The sequence below is a fragment of the Panthera leo genome, chromosome E1 (genome assembly GCF_018350215.1).
Source record: "Panthera leo isolate Ple1 chromosome E1, P.leo_Ple1_pat1.1, whole genome shotgun sequence".
NCBI lineage: Eukaryota > Metazoa > Chordata > Mammalia > Carnivora > Felidae > Panthera > Panthera leo.
Genome location: NC_056692.1, coordinates 56,601,821 through 56,615,830, shown reverse-complemented (window position 1 = coordinate 56,615,830; position 14,010 = coordinate 56,601,821). Strand labels below are relative to the sequence as shown.

Sequence of the window (14,010 nt, the reverse complement as noted above, 5' to 3'; positions counted from 1 at the left end):
CCTGGCATCGCAAAGGGAAAGCGGTCAGCTGCGGTGCGGGGACGCAGAGAAGCTGAGCCCACCAGGTTCCGGCTGCAGGAAACCAAACTGGCAATGCCTCCCAGGCCTCTGCAGAGACCGCAGGGCACCCTGCCCCCTCCGCTGCCCTCCAGCCTCCCCAGTCCTGGGGAGGGGTGCTTGTCAACAGCCTCCCAGGGTTCTCTCCTGCCCTCGAACTTGGGACTCAAGTCCTGGAGTCAGCTGGGGCCCGTGTGCCTTCTTTGCTCTAGGCTGGCCCCAGCCTCCTCCTTCTTCCTTCCCAGGTTCATTGGCCGCACCCCCACGGGCCCTGGGCTGTGGAGACGGGAGGGAGGGGCAGGGCAAGTGAGGCCTCCCTACGAGGGTAGGTCCTCGACCCCATCACCCCATCGACCCTCTGGGAGCAGAGCCGGGAGGTGGGGCTGCGGAGAGGAGCTACCCCTTCTGGATGTCAGCCCAGGGATTCACATCAGATGCTCGGTACAAACACCCGGAGGGGAGCTTTTTCAAACTTCGGATGCCAGGCCCTGCTCAGAGACTGGGTTTCACTGGTCTGGATGCAGCCTGGATGTGGGGGTGGCGGACGCTCCCCAGGTGATTCCAAAGGCTGGGGAGGGGCGTCATCGGAGACTGGTTTCCTCACCTGTCAGCAGGAGGATGACGTCACCTTGCGGGGGTGGTGGAGAGGCCGGCCTGGGCCCGTTACTTCCTCCCCTGTCCAGTGGGCGCTGAGGAGGGGGGCCGGGCACGGGTCCAGGGGGGAAGGGCCGTAGAACTCACAGCCTCCCCCACCCCGGCATCTGGTCCTACATCTGGCCTGCAGGCTCTTCCCAGGGTCCCCTTCTCCCCTTCCCGCTGGCCAGCGCCCCACACCCTCTGCCCGCCCCACCCCGCCCGAGTTCAAAGCTTGAGAGCATTCAGAAGTAGGCTCCTGTACAAAGAATTCTTAACACCCAACAGTAAGAAACAAAGAACTGATTGCAAACTGGGCAGGAGAGCTGAAGAGACACCTCACAGAGAAGATCACAGATGGGGAGTAAGCATACGAAGAGATGCCTCCACATCCTAGGCCATCAGGAAACTGCAAATTAAAAATCAATTAAAAATAAGTAGAGGGGCCCCTGGGGGCTCAGTCGGTTAAACGTCCGGCTTCGGCTCAGGTCATGATCTCGCGGTTCGTAAGTTCGAGCCCCATGTCGGGCTCTGTGCTGACAGCTCGGGAGCCGGGAGCCTCCTTCTTCGGATTCTGTGTCTCCGCCTCTCTCTGCCCCTCCCCTGCTCGCACTCTGTCTCTTTCTCTCTCTCAAAAATAAACATTAAAAAAACTGAAAAAATAAATTAATTAAAATTTTTAAAAAATGACAAGCTGTGTGTCCGACCGTCAGCCCTGTGTCTGAAGTACAGTATTAGCCAGTATTTGTCATGATCTGACTCAGGCTTTTATCAAGATTTATTTGTGCTCTCTGACCTCTCGGGGGCCAGCCCGAGGTGAACAGAACCGGGTACCGCCCTGCTTGTTGAGCAGGGTCCCTGGAGTCATGGCGTGGGGCACCCGCAGGGACTTCCCTTGGGCAGCCTGACCCAGGGAACACCGACTCTCTAGCCCCAAGCACCCTGTGTGCTCCAAGAGACATGCAGCAGGGGCCCACCCAGGATATCCACGCCCCCCCCCCGCCCCCACCACGCCCTGGCAGTCCCAGGAAAAGATAAGAAACAGCACACTGCTCTCTGCACCTCACATCCCAATAAAATATTTATTATTTCAAGAAATAAATCTTTAAAAAAGAGAGAGAGAGAAAAGAGTGTCTCTATTGCTTTCCCCCGACGGGCCAGGTCCTTGGCGACCACTGAGTTTCTGCGGCTACAGGGGCCATCCAGGCCCAGAGAGGGGTCTGGCATTGGGAGGCACCCCACCTCGGCCCCACGCCGGCTCGCTCCTCCCCTCTCCCGGTTCTCGGGGCCCTGGGCTGCCTCCCTGGCAGGGTGGAGGGTCAGGCCTGGCTGGGGGGGTGGGGGGTGGGATTATAAAAGGGGCTGGGGTGGCAGTGTCTCTGGAGGCCTGACCTGTTTATTCGGGCAGGGCTCTGGGCCTGGGGAGGAGGAGGAGGGGGCGTCCTGGGGCCGGGGCAGGCATGCCACACAGAGATGATGCTTGGGTCCAGAGGCGGTTGGAGGCTAGAGGAGGCTGGAGATAGGGACACGCAGCACTGGGGGGTGGGGGTGGGGGGGCCTACCTGGGGGCTAGCGGGCCTGGGAAGCCAGGGACTAGACTGGACGTACCATGGGCTACAGCTCCGTCCCCAGCCTTTGCCTACAAGTGATGCTAAGGGGTGGGGGTCCCAGAGCCTGCTGGGCCGGGAACTGAGGCTCTGGGGACAAGTCCATGGCCTGGAGTCACAGTCATGCCAAGATGAGTTTGGGCAGAAGCCCGAAGTGGAGAGAGCTCGAGCGAGCGGGAGAGGGAGACGGTTCAACCCAGGGTCTAGGTGGCCCCCCGCACTCCCACTGTGCCCCCCAAGTATAGAATGGGGGGGGGGGCGTTGCAAAGGCAGGCGGGATGGGGCTGAGAGGAGGCATGAGCAGGGTCCCCCAGCCTGGCCTTCCCCCTGTCCCTTGTCCCTCTTGACCACAAAGGGACAAGACTGACCCCTCACACATCACTCTCTGGACCCTTCAGTGGGTCATCGGACAAGTACGGCCCCTGCTCCCTCCCCATACATCCTAAGGCCCCATCGTGGGCCCGAGAAGGACCAGGGCCCTCTCTCCATCTGGTCCAACAGGGGCCCTGCACAAAGCCAGGGGCCCCGACCCCCTGCTCCTGCCAGCGGGGCCCTCTGCTTGGCCACCACGATGTCACGAGCCCCCGGACGAGGACGAGGAGCCTGCCTGGGGCGGGCACCCGGCACCTGGACAAGCTGCCCCCCCCACCCTCCCCGCGAACATGTCTGTCCGGGCCACTTCCGGGCCAAGGAAGGAAGCTCCAGTCTGGGGGCGTCGAGGGGCGGGCGGGTCGCTGGAGCTCGGAATCTGCTGGTGCTTTCTCCTGCGGCAGGGAGGGCCAGACGGGCGGGTGCCCTCACAGACAGTCCTGGCACAGGGCCACCTGGCCCTTGCGGAAGTCTCGGCAGGGACAGAGCCGGTGGTACTTGGTGCTGGAACCGGCACAGCTGAACAGCAGCGGCTCCTTCTGGAGGAAGCACTCGCGGCCGGGCTGGGCGAAGGCCGGGTACAGGTGGTTCATCTCCGACTCGGTGCTGTCACAGGGCACCTGCAGCCTGGACAGGCACGGCGGGCGGCGCTCACTGCCCCAGCCATGTACCGCCCGCTCCCCTCCCCGTTTCCAGGAGGCCCGGGGACAGACGCCGGGCTGCCGCCCCCCTCTGCCCGCTATGAGAAAGGGCAGGTGGGGCTGCAGGCTGAGCCACCAGGAGGACCCCGGGGCAGCCCTCCTGGCCCGGACCTAGAAGAGGCTCAGGGAGGGGTGGAGGGCAGGGGCTGGCAGGGGGCGGGGCAGGGATCCGGCAGGGGGCGGGGCAGTGATGGCACGAGGACCAACCGGCGTGCTGCACTGGGCCACCCACGGAAGGCAGGTGGGGGCGGGGGCGGGGGCTCACTCACTTCTGGAAGGCGTCCCGGCTGTTGAGGAAGGGGAAGAAGGAGGGCTCGCAAATCAGCCCACGGTCCAGGCAGGCGTCCGTGCAGGCCCTCCCAGCGGCGGCCAGCCAGGCTCGGAGGGAGTGCGCTGGGGGCCAGGCCCCGGGCGCCGAGCTGGCGTTTTGGGCCCACTCCAGGTGGGTGGCATTGGGGGCCAGGACGAAGGGACTCTGTGGGGCTCGGGCCCCTGGCGGGACAGGGCCTGGGGCTGCACAGAAGTCCTGCAGGAGGAAAGCGGGCGTTAGAAGGGGAAATGGGACGCTGACACAACAATCGTACCACATGGGGAGCTTCCCAAATACCAGGCCAACCACCATGCGTCATGGCATTTTTTTCCCCCTCGTGACAACCCCATCAAAAGGGTACCACTATGCCTCCAGCTATTTCGGCAGTTGGGGGGCGGGGGGACGGAGGCTCAGAGAGGTCAAGGAATCTGCCCAGGGCGTCACAGCTGGATGGCAAGGTTTGATCCACCCTGTGCTACCTCATACTTTGGCTAGACTCAGGGTTTCTACCCTGAGGCCCGTGTGCCCCACCTGCGGTGTGGACGGGGGTTGGGGGGGCTGGTGCTGGCCGGAGGGGCTCTCCCGGCAGGGATCAGTTCCAGGGACCACCCATATGGCCCAGCAAATGCTTTCCTGTGGGTTTCCTGATGACATCCCAAAGGGCGGCTGGGAGCTGAGAGTCTCAGGTTCTAGCTTCTGGCCCTGACCCCACCAAGCCCTCTCTGCTGCAGGCCTCAGTGCTCCTGTGGTGAAGCAATGGTCCAGAACCACCCTCCAACCCTCAGGGCTTGGGGGCAAGGTGCAGTCAGAGGCCACACGCTATGGGTCTGAATATCAAGTAGTTATAAAGCCATCTTCCTGTAGTTCGCTGCCCAGCTGGGCCCTAGAGCTTGGAAGGACCACCCGTGGGCCCTCAGGAGGCTCAGATCCCCTGGGTTCTCAGGGCGGAGGACCTGGTCCCCAGCCCAGTCTCATCCCTGGGGGTGGGGGGGGGGGTCCTCCATACTCACCAGCCAATCAGTTACCAGACTTGTCCACGACTTCTTTCTCAAAGTAAAAATAAGTCTGTTTCTGTGTTGCGGTATGGGGCTGGGCTCTCGAGCTGGACGCCCAGGGCCGCCCCACCTCACCCCCGGGCCTGGCCTCCTGGCCTGAGCAGTGCAGGACCGCTCCCCTGCATCATCTCTGGGGAAAGTACCCGGACGGACAGGTGAAGAAGGGGCGGGGGTTGAACGGACACAGAGCCCTGGGTGGAGACAGCGTCCTCAGACAGTGGAGCGGGCTAGGCCCCCTCCTCGGGGCTGATGGGGTTTGGGGAGGACCCACCCCTGGGGGCGGAGAGCGGGGGGGCCCACCTACTTGGTGCTGGATGTACGCGTGGATTCTCTCCAGCATCCCCTCGCAGCTGTACTCGTAGGGCAGGTAGGGGTCTACCTGTGGAAGAGACGGGCGGACACATGGGGGAGGAGCGCCGGGCCCCTCCCCGACCCGGCTGCTGGGGGCCAGCCCTGCTCAGCACTGGGGGCAAAATCTGGTGCGCCCGGAAGCCCCTCCCCCCACACCATCTACCCGGCCCCTCTACCCGGCCGGATCAGCTGGAACACCTGCCTGTGGCCCTGGGGGCCGTCCCACCCCCTGCCTGCCCCCTTCCCGGCTGCCCTCCCTTTGTCCTAAAGCTCAGCCCCCATCCCCTCCTGGGCTGTGATGCCTGCCCTTCCCACAGCCAGCCCAGATGGGTTCACCCTCCCCTCTTAGGGGACGCCTCCTCCAGGAAGCCCTCCCTGAGCCCCAGCCCCACTCCTGTCCAGGACCACTCTCCTGGGTGGCACCCTAGAGTTCCTCCAGGGTGGAACTGGCACCTGTGTCATCATCTCCGATCTGTCCCTCGTGTCTCCCAGGTTACAGGCCCCCCTGGAGAACCGGGACCTGCCTGGCACAATGCCCAGTATACAGTAGGTGCTCAGCAAGTAGCACCTCCAGCTCTGCCCGTATATTCTGCCCAGAAGGTAGAACGTTCACGAAAAGGAACACAGGGGCATCTCCCGGTCAGGTGGAGCGAGGAGAATTTGTAAGGCTTCCTGCCCAGGCCAGGCACCTGGGAGCCTTTCCTGACCAAGCCCTCTCTGGTGACCCCGGCACACAGCCACCTTGGCTGGACGGGGCCGTGGGGATAGCCCATCCCAGACTCAGAGAGCAGCCTGTTCGGGCCTCCGACCTCGCTTCTCCCCAGTGTGTGTGCACGTGTGTGTATAAGATGCAAAGAGCATCTCATAGGTGCGTGTGTGTGTGTTGTGTGTACGTGGGGGCATGGGCGCCACACCCGGCCCAGCCCGATTCCAACTTACGCCCTTTCCCTGCCCGCAGCTCGAGGTGCTGTGATCTGACAGCTCTGCCCAAGTGGGAGCGGCCTCCCTCCCCCGTCACAGACGGGCACTCAGGTGCACCGGGGGGGGGGGGGGGGGTCCTGCTTCCCATAGACCCCACCTCGAAGGGCTGGAGGCCCATCCTGGGCCCTCTGCCTGGGGGGCATCCCCAACACTCAGGCTGAGGGGGTCGCCCAGGGAAACAGCAGCTGCTCCCCTTGAAACGAGTGCAGGCCTCCAGAAGATTCTCGGGACGAGAGCCCACCCATCTGGTCTGGAGAACCCCCGTTCTCCCTGCAGCTGAGAGCACTATTCTTCATCCGCGGGCGGTTCCAGAACCCGAGAGAATCCAGGTCCTATACCCCAGCCACCGGCAGCCTTTGCGGCCCCAAGCGGTGCACGGCCCGGCCCCGACCTGCCCTCAGCCCTGGGGCTGATGGCCACGATGGCCCCGGCAGCCGGCTCCTGCCCAGCGGTTCCCTGGACACCTCCAGGGTACAAGACCTCAAGCCCCGGCTAGAGAGCCACTCCCCCGCCGCCCGGAGGAGAGAGTTCCCCTCCAAATGCCACTCGGCCTGCTCCACAGCAGCAGCCCCCCCTCCACCCGGAGTCACTCCCGCTGTGCTTTGAAGCCCACATCACACGTAATTCGCATCAGCCTGCCATGAATCTCCACCAGAGGAGCCAGCCTGCCTGGAAATTACCCCCATTAGGCCTAATTACAGGTGCTCACGGTGTAATCTGTCTCGACAGGCTGGCAGGTGCTGGTCCTGCGCTGTAGGGAGAGCGGGAGGCGGGGGGGGGGGTGACAGGGGTCTCTCTCACCTCCTCCCGGTTCCTTACCTTTCTTCCCCCCTCTCCCTGTGAAAGGCCCTGGGATTTGCCGCACAAGCTGTGTCCCCTGAGGGTGGCCCTCATTGGTCCTCTCGGCTCCTGCCAGCTGTCCCCAAATCAGTTCTCCAAAATAGGATTGGGACACATACCCAGGCTGCTTGGTGAAAAGGCAGCTGCGAGGGCCACACCCGGTCCTTTAATATCAGATGCCAGGCCCAGGAACTTGCATTTTAAACACCTGCCCGGGCGATTCTTGGGTAAGGGGGTGTGAACCGCCCAGGGAGGCAGGCGGGGGTGGCGGGACACCCGGGGGGGCTGAAGGCAGCAGGCGGGCAGGTTCGGGAAACCACCCGTCAGTCTCCGCTTGGCAGATCGGCAAAACCTTGGTTCCTTGACCCTTTTGTTATCGTGATTTTTTTTTAATTAACTCATTCCCAGAATTAAACAGACGTTGGAGCAAAACAAAACAAAACAAAAAGATCAAAAGAAAAAACAACGAAAGGTAAGTTTTCCTCCCATCCCGGACACCCAGGCCCTTCCCCAGGGCAGCGTCCGTTACCGATTTCTTGGGTGTCCGACCGCAAAGAACCCACGAACGGAAGAGCACGTTCACTCACAGGCCCCCCCACAGCCCGGCTCTGTTCTGCGGACGGAACATATTTCCACGTGCTCGCGGAGCTTAGCGATGTCTCCTGCAGGCTGGGCCGGACCTGAGCCCTGGGGGTGGGCTTGCTGGTATGTCCTCTACCCCCTGACCTTGTCCCCTGGGTTAGAAGCCTTGGAGGACTGCTTTTCGAGGGGAGGGGAGGAGCAGGAGGAGGATGGGGGTGGGGGGCCCTTCTCATGCCGCGCCCACCTGGAACGCAGAATGGGCCGTGTGTCACCGCTGGGGGCTGGGGTCGGTCAGTTTCCGGCTTTTCTCCTGCGTTGAGGCCGCCTGGGGAGCCCCTCGCCCACTACGACTGTCTCTGGCTGGCTCCGCCCTGCGAGGGTCCCCAGGTGCAGCCCTCATCCACCCAGCGATGGAGGTCACGCTGGGATGTGACCTACCCCATAGGTCCCCACCAGCACTGAGGGCCAGGGGCCAGCTGGGGTGACCTACTCGGTTAGACGCTGTCTCATTCTGTCACTCCAGGACGCTCCTTCCTGGGATCACTTTCCAAATAACCGACTTGTGCCCCCGGGTCACCTCCTGGAGGAACCCGATTGAAGACGGTCCATGGCCTGGAGGGACTCACAGCAGAGACTGCCTCAAGCTGACGCTGAAGAACGGAGTGGAGGGCGTCACCCCCTCACTGCTCAGGGAGGTTCTAGGGGCTCAGCCACCTGGCAGGTCGACCTGCCCGTGTCCGTGACGACTACTGACGGGCGCAGGCTGTGACAGAGCTGTGTTCTTCCGGGCAGCTATGTTCTACTAGACAAACATCGCCCCCAGACAGAAGGAGGGAAGGACGAGGGTGTGGTCAGTGGAAGAACGGAGCAGGCCAGGGAGGCGGGGATTTTCTGGGGGGCCTCTGATGAGGGGGGACAGAGGCTGGGGTTTCCGCGTGGGAGTGACTGGTGGTGAAAGGAGGGCGATTAAAAACAAGCCACGGGCGCCTGGGGGGCTCAGTCGGTTGAGCGTCTGACGCTCGGTTTCTGCTCAGGTCACGATCTCACGGTTCGTGAGATCAAGCCCCGCATCGGGCTCTGCGCTGACAGCTGGAGCCTGCTTGGGATTCTCTCTCTCCCTCTCTCTCTCTCTGCCCCTCCCCTTTCCTCTCTCTCTCTCTCTCTCTCTCTCAAAAAAAATAAACTTAAAGAAAACGCAAGCCTGCCTCAAGGTCAGAACAACCAGGCGGGGCTCTGGGTCCAAAGCTAAGCCCGTAAGTCCCCCGGGGCTGGGGTGGAGGGTCTCTCCCTGCCGGTCTCTGCCCTTGAGTCTGGCAGTGTCCCCCGCTCCCCTGGGGCAGCAGTGTCCTCCTGGGACATGGCTGTCCTTGCAGAAGGAACCGGTGTTTCCTGTCACTCATTTGTGGTGGCCTCACCAAGGCGAAGGCTCGCCAGGTTTCCGGGTTTGCCCCAGACCCAGAAGTTCACCCTGAGCAGTGCGTCCCCTTCCCCTCCCGGGGGAGGGCACGCTCAATTAACACGGTGCTGGGCGAGGAGGGAGACAGGTCCAGAGGGATCATGGTGAGCAGAGTCGGACCCCTTTCCAAAATGAGGGAACCAGAAGAGCACAGGGGGCCGTCAACAGTCACCACTCCCACACACGTGCCCCCACACATGGCAATGCCCACACACCTGCCGAAGGAAACCCGGAAAGTTCTCCCCCTTGCTACGCGAAGGGTGGCCCTGGGCCCGGCACCACCCCAGACCTGCTGAATCCCAACCCGCATTTTAACAAGACCCCCAGATGACCTGCCGACACGTTTATAGTTTGAGGCACGCGGACAAAAGGCCACAGAGCCACACCGACAGCAGAGTTCGAAGACCCTCCAAGCGCTACTCCTGAGAAACATTCACTCAGCGCCTGACACGTGCAGGCGGTGCTCACAGGGCTCTGTCTCCGAAGGTGCTTAATAAATGATTCCGGATCCAGGGCTGCCATGTACGGTTGTGCAGGTTGCTCACGACACAAAGGCATTTTTTTTTTTTTCTCTCCCCCGCCAACTCGAGTTGGTAAGTGGGGACCACCCCACCCCTCATCAAATTTCCCAGCCCAAGCTTACGAGTCTGAATTCACCAAGAGGGGCACCTTTTTCTAATTACGGCTACGACCCGCAGTGGTGGCTGATGGCAGCCCTGACTGGATCTGAGCCTCACCTGGGTTCTCATGATGGCCTTGATGGCCGCTTCAAACTCCTCTGAGTTGTTGTAGTCGACGGTCCACACGTGGGGTTTGCCAATGAAGTTCTCTGCGTAGGGGTGCTGGGAGAACAGCTGGCGGGGCAGAGAGAGCAGCCATCTCCCCCCGTGCCTGCCTGGCCGGGCTGGGCTAAGGGGACGCCCCCCCCCCCCCAGCTTGTCCCACGTGTCCTTTCACCCCAGGCCTGTCTCCCTCTTCCGGGTGATGTGGGGGGCCCCGCGTCAGACCCTCCCCACTCACCTCTCTGGAGGTGGGCTTGCCTCGGAAAAACTCGTGGTTGAGGGAGCTGTGGGGCGGGCTAAAGCGGGCCTGTAGGAAGACGCAGCCGTTGGCGATGGCCTCCAGCGGGGCAGGGCCCTCGTAGGGGAAGCCGAACCCTATGAAGAGCTGAGGAAGCCAGGTGGCACAATGGTCAGGGAAGCCTGGGCACCGCAGCCCAGGGCCCCAGGGAGCCAGGGCGGGGGCATCCACAGGAGGCGGCCATGTGCCGCGGCACACACTTCCCCCTCTCTAGGCCTCAGTTTCCCCATTCGGGAAGAGGAGCTGCGATTCGGTTATATCAATGGCCCGTTCCTGCCGCGGCGGGCTAGGATTCTGGAGGGGAAAAGACAAGGGTGAGGGTCTCAAGCTTAGGAGGTTTCAGACCCACACCTACAGCTGAGCTTAAAGGACCTTTACCCACACATCCTAAAAACGATTCACTCAGCACCTAACTTGCGCCAGGAGTGCTCACAGGGCTGGCCCCGCTGGAAGGCGATCAATAAATGATTCTGAACCCCGGGCTGCAGTGTAAGCTTGTTCAAGTTGCCGACTGCACAAAGCCGCTCCTCCTCGCCCAGCCCACCCACAGACACACATATCCAGGGGGCCTGCGGGAAGAGCTGTGGTTAGAGCAGGAGAGGCCTGGAGGCCCTCCAGCCTCAGCTGACCCCGATCCCTCAGGGCCCAGCACCAGAGTCAATGCCCATTGTACCCGCTGCTGCTCCAGGAATACGGTGCAGAACTTCCAGAAGCAGTCAGTCCGTGGAACTCCAGCCAGGGCATGCCCTCAGCCTGCCATGCCTTCAGCGGCTCTAACAGCAAGGCCTGGCCCAGGAGTCCACCGGGCTGCACCGGTACCGAGGGGGTGAGGACAGCGGGGGTGGGGGGGGGGCGCGGGGCTCACCTTGGCCTTGCGCAGCAGCTGCTGGAACTCAGGCTGCGGCAAGAGACCGTGGTTCTTCACGAAGGCCGGGACCTCGGGGGGCCGCTGGCTCTCATAGTACACAGTGCCGTGGATCTCCATGTACTTGTTCAGGACGCCCAGAAACTTGTCCTTCCCCTGGAAGAGGAGGGTTGGACATGGGAACCTCGCCCCACATGCGGAAGGCACAGCCGTCCAAAGAGACACCCCTGGTCTGGAAGCCAGAAACTGCGGAGCCGTCAGCCAGCTGCGTGACCTCGGGCAAGGCCCCTGCCCTCTCTGGTCCTCATTTTCTTCATCTGTGAGTTGCAGAAGTTGCACTAGACGAGAGAGGCTGCAGGACTATTCTTAGCCACGGAAGTGTTTCCTTTGCAAAGAAACCGTATAGGGACTCACATTTAAATACACCCAAATGAAGCCGCTTTGCCTCCCCGGAACCCCTGATGACCTCTAAGAACATCTGAGGAGCTGTGGGGCCAAGGTCATCTCATCCCTCCTTCTCTGTCTCCCTCTGTCCTCCACCCATCGTCCATCCACCCACGGAGCACATTTTTATGAAGCACTTGCTATGTGTTGGCACTGAGCTCAGGCAGGGCCTTCGTCCTCAAGGAGGACACCTGTGAGTGAACGCCCCCAAACTAGCAAAGGCTCAGCCCCTCCAGACGCGAGTCCCAGCTCCAGGCTCTGCTTTCGATGTGGAAACAGGCCCAGCCTGGGGGGAGGGGGACAACAGGAAGCAGGGCACAGAGGAGGAGATAACAGCTCAGCCACCAGGCACCCGTCGGACCCCATGGCGGGGGCCCCGAGCCGGGAGGTATGGGCAGCGTAGGATCTCATCAGGAGTAAGACTGGGATCTGCCCCTGGGTTGTACTTCTTGGGGGCTTCTGAGACTCACAGAAGAGAGGAAAGGAGAAGCTGAGAAGAGAGGAACTTCGCAATCATAGAGCCAGGGAGGGGTTTTGTTCAGGGAGGGCAGGTCCTCAGCAGGCCAACAGGCCAGAAAAAAAGAAGGCAGTTTCTCTCTGTCCCGCTGGCTAGCCATGAGGTCAGACAGCAAGGAGCTTCAGCCCAGGTTTTGTCTTGTAAACCGCGGCTCTTGAAGAAAGTTATCAATGGACATCAAGATAAGGAACAGTTCACGTTTTGAGACTCCAAACTGCACACGTTTTTCGTAAAGAAGCCTTCCGCTCCGGGAAATGGTGTAGTAGGTAAAGGATATCAGCCCTGCCTCTGAGAACGACCAGGAAAGATGTGGAAGTACAAAACCTTGTGCGAAGGTGGTGAAAATCTACCAAAGCGTGAAGAATTACAAGGCCAAGATCTGAGAGAAGAAGGGCAGGAGACTGTTGAGGTCGCTGCTGAGACCAGGGTTCCCCCACAGGGGCACCTGCTGATTCCAGAGTCAGCAGCAAGGAGGCTTGAGCAGAGCTTCTGGTCACCTTGCAGAGCTGGGGGACAAGTCAGAGTTTGGGGTCTGCTGAGTTGGGCGGCGGGGGGCGGGGGTGCTGATGGAAACTCCACCCTTCGGGTTGGAATTCTGAGGAATTACACGCTGGTAGAAAGGGTGGGCCGGAACTAGAGCAGCCCATACAGGGGCTGAATCTGTCTTAAATAGTCTCGATCATTCTCACTGATCTGAGATTGCTGGGGCCCCAGCCACAAGCCAAGAGTGTCTGGAAGAAGACGGCATCATCCTTGACCTCGAGTTATTTCTACAATTTTTTTATATTCATTTTCCAGAATGAAGGAGGAGAAGGAGGAGGAGGAGAAAGAAGGAGGAGGAGAAAGAAGGAGGAGGAGGGGGAAGGAGGAGGAGAAGGAGGAGGAGGAGAAAGAAGGAGGAGGAGAAAGAAGGAGGAGGAGGGGGAAGGAGGAGGAGGAGAAGGAGGAGGAGGAGAAGGAGGAGGAGGAGAAAGAAGGGGGAGGAGGAGGAGGAGAAGGAGGAGGAGGAGAAAGAAGGAGGAGGAGGGGGAAGGAGGAGGAGGAGAAGGAAGAGGAGGAGAAAGAAGGAGGAGGAGAAAGAAGGAGGAGGAGGGGGAAGGAGGAGGAGGAGAAGGAGGAGGAGGAGAAAGAAGGAGGAGGAGAAAGAAGGAGGAGGAGGGGGAAGGAGGAGGAGGAGAAGGAGGAGGAGGAGAAAGAAGGAGGAGGAGGGGGAAGGAGGAGGAGGAGAAGGAGGAGGAGGAGAAAGAAGGAGGAGGAGAAAGAAGGAGGAGGAGGGGGAGGAGGAGGAGGAGAAGGAGGAGGAGGAGAAAGAAGGAGGAGGAGAAAGAAGGAGGAGGAGGGGGAAGGAGGAGGAGGAGAAGGAGGAGGAGGAGAAAGAAGGAGGAGGAGAAAGAAGGAGGAGGAGGGGGAGGAGAAAGAAGGAGGAGGAGGGGGAAGGAGGAGGAGGAGAAGGAGGAGGAGGAGAAAGAAGGAGGAGTAGGGGGAAGGAGGAGGAGGAGAAGGAGGAGGAGGAGAAAGAAGGAGGAGGAGAAAGAAGGAGGAGGAGGGGGAGGAGGAGGAGGAGAAGGAGGAGGAGGAGAAAGAAGGAGGAGGAGAAAGAAGGAGGAGGAGGGGGAAGGAGGAGGAGGAGAAGGAGGAGGAGGAGAAAGAAGGAGGAGGAGAAAGAAGGAGGAGGAGGGGGAGGAGGAGGAGGAGAAGGAGGAGGAGGAGAAGGAGGAGGAGGAGAAAGAAGGAGGAGGAGGGGGAAGGAGGAGGAGGAGAAGGAGGAGGAGGAGAAAGAAGGAGGAGGAGAAAGAAGGAGGAGGAGGGGGAGGAGAAAGAAGGAGGAGGAGGGGGAAGGAGGAGGAGGAGAAGGAGGAGGAGGAGAAGGAGGAGGAGGAGGGGGAAGGAGGAGGAGGAGAAGGAGGAGGAGGAGAAAGAAGGAGGAGGAGAAAGAAGGAGGAGGAGGGGGAAGGAGGAGGAGGAGAAGGAGGAGGAGGAGAAAGAAGGGGGAGGAGGAGGAGGAGAAGGAGGAGGAGGAGAAAGAAGGAGGAGGAGGGGGAAGGAGGAGGAGGAGAAGGAGGAGGAGGAGAAAGAAGGAGGAGGAGAAAGAAGGAGGAGGAGGGGGAAGGAGGAGGAGGAGAAGGAGGAGGAGGAGAAAGAAGGAGGAGGAGAAAGAAGGA

General features: G+C 61.2%; 1 protein-coding gene and 1 long non-coding RNA gene across 3 annotated transcripts in view; one reads left to right on the top strand and one right to left on the bottom strand.

Annotated features, from left to right (window-relative positions):
• Positions 1-2,233: 2,233 nt before the first annotated feature.
• MGAT5B (alpha-1,6-mannosylglycoprotein 6-beta-N-acetylglucosaminyltransferase B) overlaps positions 2,234-14,010 on the bottom strand; it is a 72,332-nt gene continuing 60,555 nt past the window's right edge. For both annotated transcript variants that reach the window (XM_042916468.1, XM_042916470.1), the window contains 6 exons: positions 10,888-11,043; positions 9,963-10,109; positions 9,680-9,796; positions 5,037-5,111; positions 3,637-3,893; positions 2,234-3,293 (listed from right to left, as the gene is read on the bottom strand). In XM_042916468.1, the coding sequence (XP_042772402.1) occupies positions 3,095-3,293; positions 3,637-3,893; positions 5,037-5,111; positions 9,680-9,796; positions 9,963-10,109; positions 10,888-11,043 (951 nt within the window). In that variant the 3' untranslated portion in view covers positions 2,234-3,094. The remainder of the gene's footprint in view (positions 3,294-3,636; positions 3,894-5,036; positions 5,112-9,679; positions 9,797-9,962; positions 10,110-10,887; positions 11,044-14,010) is intronic.
• On the top strand, positions 6,168-8,517 carry LOC122206869. The gene is made up of 4 exons (XR_006196605.1): positions 6,168-6,765; positions 6,911-7,131; positions 7,313-7,609; positions 8,010-8,517. It is a non-coding gene; the product is annotated as an uncharacterized LOC122206869 (long non-coding RNA).